General features: G+C 33.0%; 1 protein-coding gene across 1 annotated transcript in view; it reads right to left on the minus strand.

The window, feature by feature from the left end:
* Positions 1 to 454, minus strand: part of LOC106869761 (uncharacterized) — a 15,148-nt gene extending 14,694 nt beyond the window's left edge. The window contains exon 1 of the mRNA XM_014915626.2: positions 67 to 454. Within this exon, the coding sequence (XP_014771112.1) occupies positions 67 to 325 (259 nt within the window). The 5' untranslated portion in view covers positions 326 to 454. The remainder of the gene's footprint in view (positions 1 to 66) is intronic.
* Between the last annotated feature and the right edge of the window lie 2,189 nt (positions 455 to 2,643).

Here is a 2,643-nt window from a genome sequence, read left to right on the forward strand (position 1 = left end):
GTGTGTGTGTGTGTATGTACATAATTCAAGGCATTAAAATGATAACGATATATGATATATACTTACAAGCTGGAAACTTTCCAAGATAGCATTCCCGAAATATACCGATCTTACGGTTATATGCAATACGGCTGTGCTCGTAATTTTCCGGATCCGATGTTGTTTTAAGTTGTTCAAGGGAAAACAAATCTCGGTCGACTGTAGTTAAAATCCAATTGTCCGTGGCAAGCGAAACGCCCAGTAGAATGATAATAATTGGTATTAGCAGAAAACAGGTAACAAAATGACAGATTCGTGATGGACTTTTTCGGTGATGCCGTGCCATGTTCGAAAACTCTAGGGTTTAGGGGCAAGATATTTATGGAAGGACTGAAATGTATTTTTCTTTATGTATTACGAACAGAAGGACAATATTTCGGAGAAGACAAAGAGTGAACTGGATTTACTCTGAGATTGTAATGAGGTTAAAAAAAAAAAAAAAAAGTGACAATAACAAAACAACAACGTTTAGTGCTACAACAAAAACCACGACAACGACAAAGACAGTTTAAAACACAAACAAAAGATAGTTTAAAATTTTTGTTTTCGCTGTTTCTCATCAATCCTATTTAATTGCAACCCAATCCTGTTTTTCTTGTGTACCTTGAGAGTTTAGTAGAGGAAATTCTCACCATGTGTAGGCACACACACACACACACACACACACACACACACACACACACACACACACACACACACACACACACACACACACACATCCTAAAGCAACAGGCAGTGTTCAAAAGAGGTTCAGTTAGTTGAACACGAAAAGCTACCGAAAATAGCTGTTTTTCTACTCGTGACATTGATTTCGTCCAAAGATTTGATTGCAAATAACATTCAAAGGTCATTATTTTATTATTTGAACATTATTTCAGGCATGTGCATTAGTTTTAATAATTATATAGTATTAATTGGTATCCTTATAATAATTAATACTAATTATCATTTACTACTCATTATACACAATTTAAACGTAACGTTCCTTCTTATTTTTTTTTATTCTCCTCGAAAATTTATTCTGTTAGTTTTAGTTAAAATGTACTTTCCAGCAAAATGGTTAAATAATGACTGAATTAGAACTATATAAACATTTTAATTATAAGGGATTAAAAACGGTTTATGTTATGAACTTCTAGACTATTCTGCTTCTTTCCCAAGAATAAAGTAACACCAACTATTTTTCTGCATCCCTTTGAATATGCTCGTTTTTACACATATGAAAACATTTCGAGATTCATAATCCACACAGTCCTTGCAATCATTTTAACAGTTTAGTATGGATGAAAATATTCCAAGATTCTGCCTTTGACCATGGAGAAACGAAGCAAAACACCTGAAGAATATGGCACTGAAGATTTTGTAAACTGCTTTGGTTTAAGATTCTTCGAAGCTAATCGAACCAAGGACAACTCCCCCACCAAATTCCTCTCAATACGTGTTTATGATGCTCCCCCATTAATTCTACTCATGATCAAAGACGCACATATCGTCAGCCATCAAGGAACATGCTCAAATGGTTAAGGTCAAGCAACCGACCAGCAAATCTGTAGTATTGAGCAAAATATTTGCTGTATCCCATCTTTTACACCAACACAAAACATATACATGGTAACACTTCCAATCAGTTAAAATCAGAAGCCATGGGAGTCACTGGTTGGTACTGATCAGGACATTTATAATAATAATAATATTATTATTATTATTATTATTATTATTATTATTATTATTATTATTATTATTATTATTATTATTATTATTATTATTATTATTATTATTATTATTATTATTATTTATCTTTATCTCTCTGTCTTAGTTGCTATACCATTTCATTCTGCTGGATAGCAAATCATATCCCGCGACCTTAGGTTTCCAGCATCTTTCTTAAGATTCTTATTGTCCCTAATAAGAAGGTTTTCTACATGACGGAGAAATTCATTTCCCAATCAAGATGTTCCTCGAATTTTTCAAAATTTCTGCTTACGGTACCCTACCTTTACACTTTTACATTTCCCATAGCGGCCCAATGACGTGTCTTAAATCATTATACTTATCAAGCTTTTCCTGTTCATTCCCGTTCACTTTGCTATCAAATGGGTATGCTATATCCACGATTATACATTCATGAGATGCTTTGTGGAAGATAACGATGTTAGGTCGAGAGTGTTCCATGACCTTACCTGTCTTCAGTTAACAATCCCAAAGGATTTTTGTATTTTCGTTCTCCAGCACCTTCTCCACCTTGTGGTCATACCACTTTTTGGAAGAAGGGAAATTGTACTTCTTACAGATTTCCCAACGTACGACATTCGTCACCCTATCATGTTTCCAGTTCTTATACACTTTCCGTGCTAGTTTTGGATATTCTGTATCTAGTGTGCTATCTCTTTCGCCGCACATCCTACACTTCCCGTCAATATTTCCTTTCACACTGACTTACCTGATGTTTCTCTTTTGCAATGCTTGTTTCTGAGAAGCATTGCAAAATATTATTATTATTATTATTATTATTATTATTATTATTATTATTATTATTATTATTATTATTATTATTATTATTATTATTATTATTATTATTATTATTCAGTAGTTTTATTTTTATAG

The sequence above is a fragment of the Octopus bimaculoides genome, chromosome 9, assembly GCF_001194135.2.
Source record: "Octopus bimaculoides isolate UCB-OBI-ISO-001 chromosome 9, ASM119413v2, whole genome shotgun sequence".
Classification (NCBI taxonomy): domain Eukaryota; kingdom Metazoa; phylum Mollusca; class Cephalopoda; order Octopoda; family Octopodidae; genus Octopus; species Octopus bimaculoides.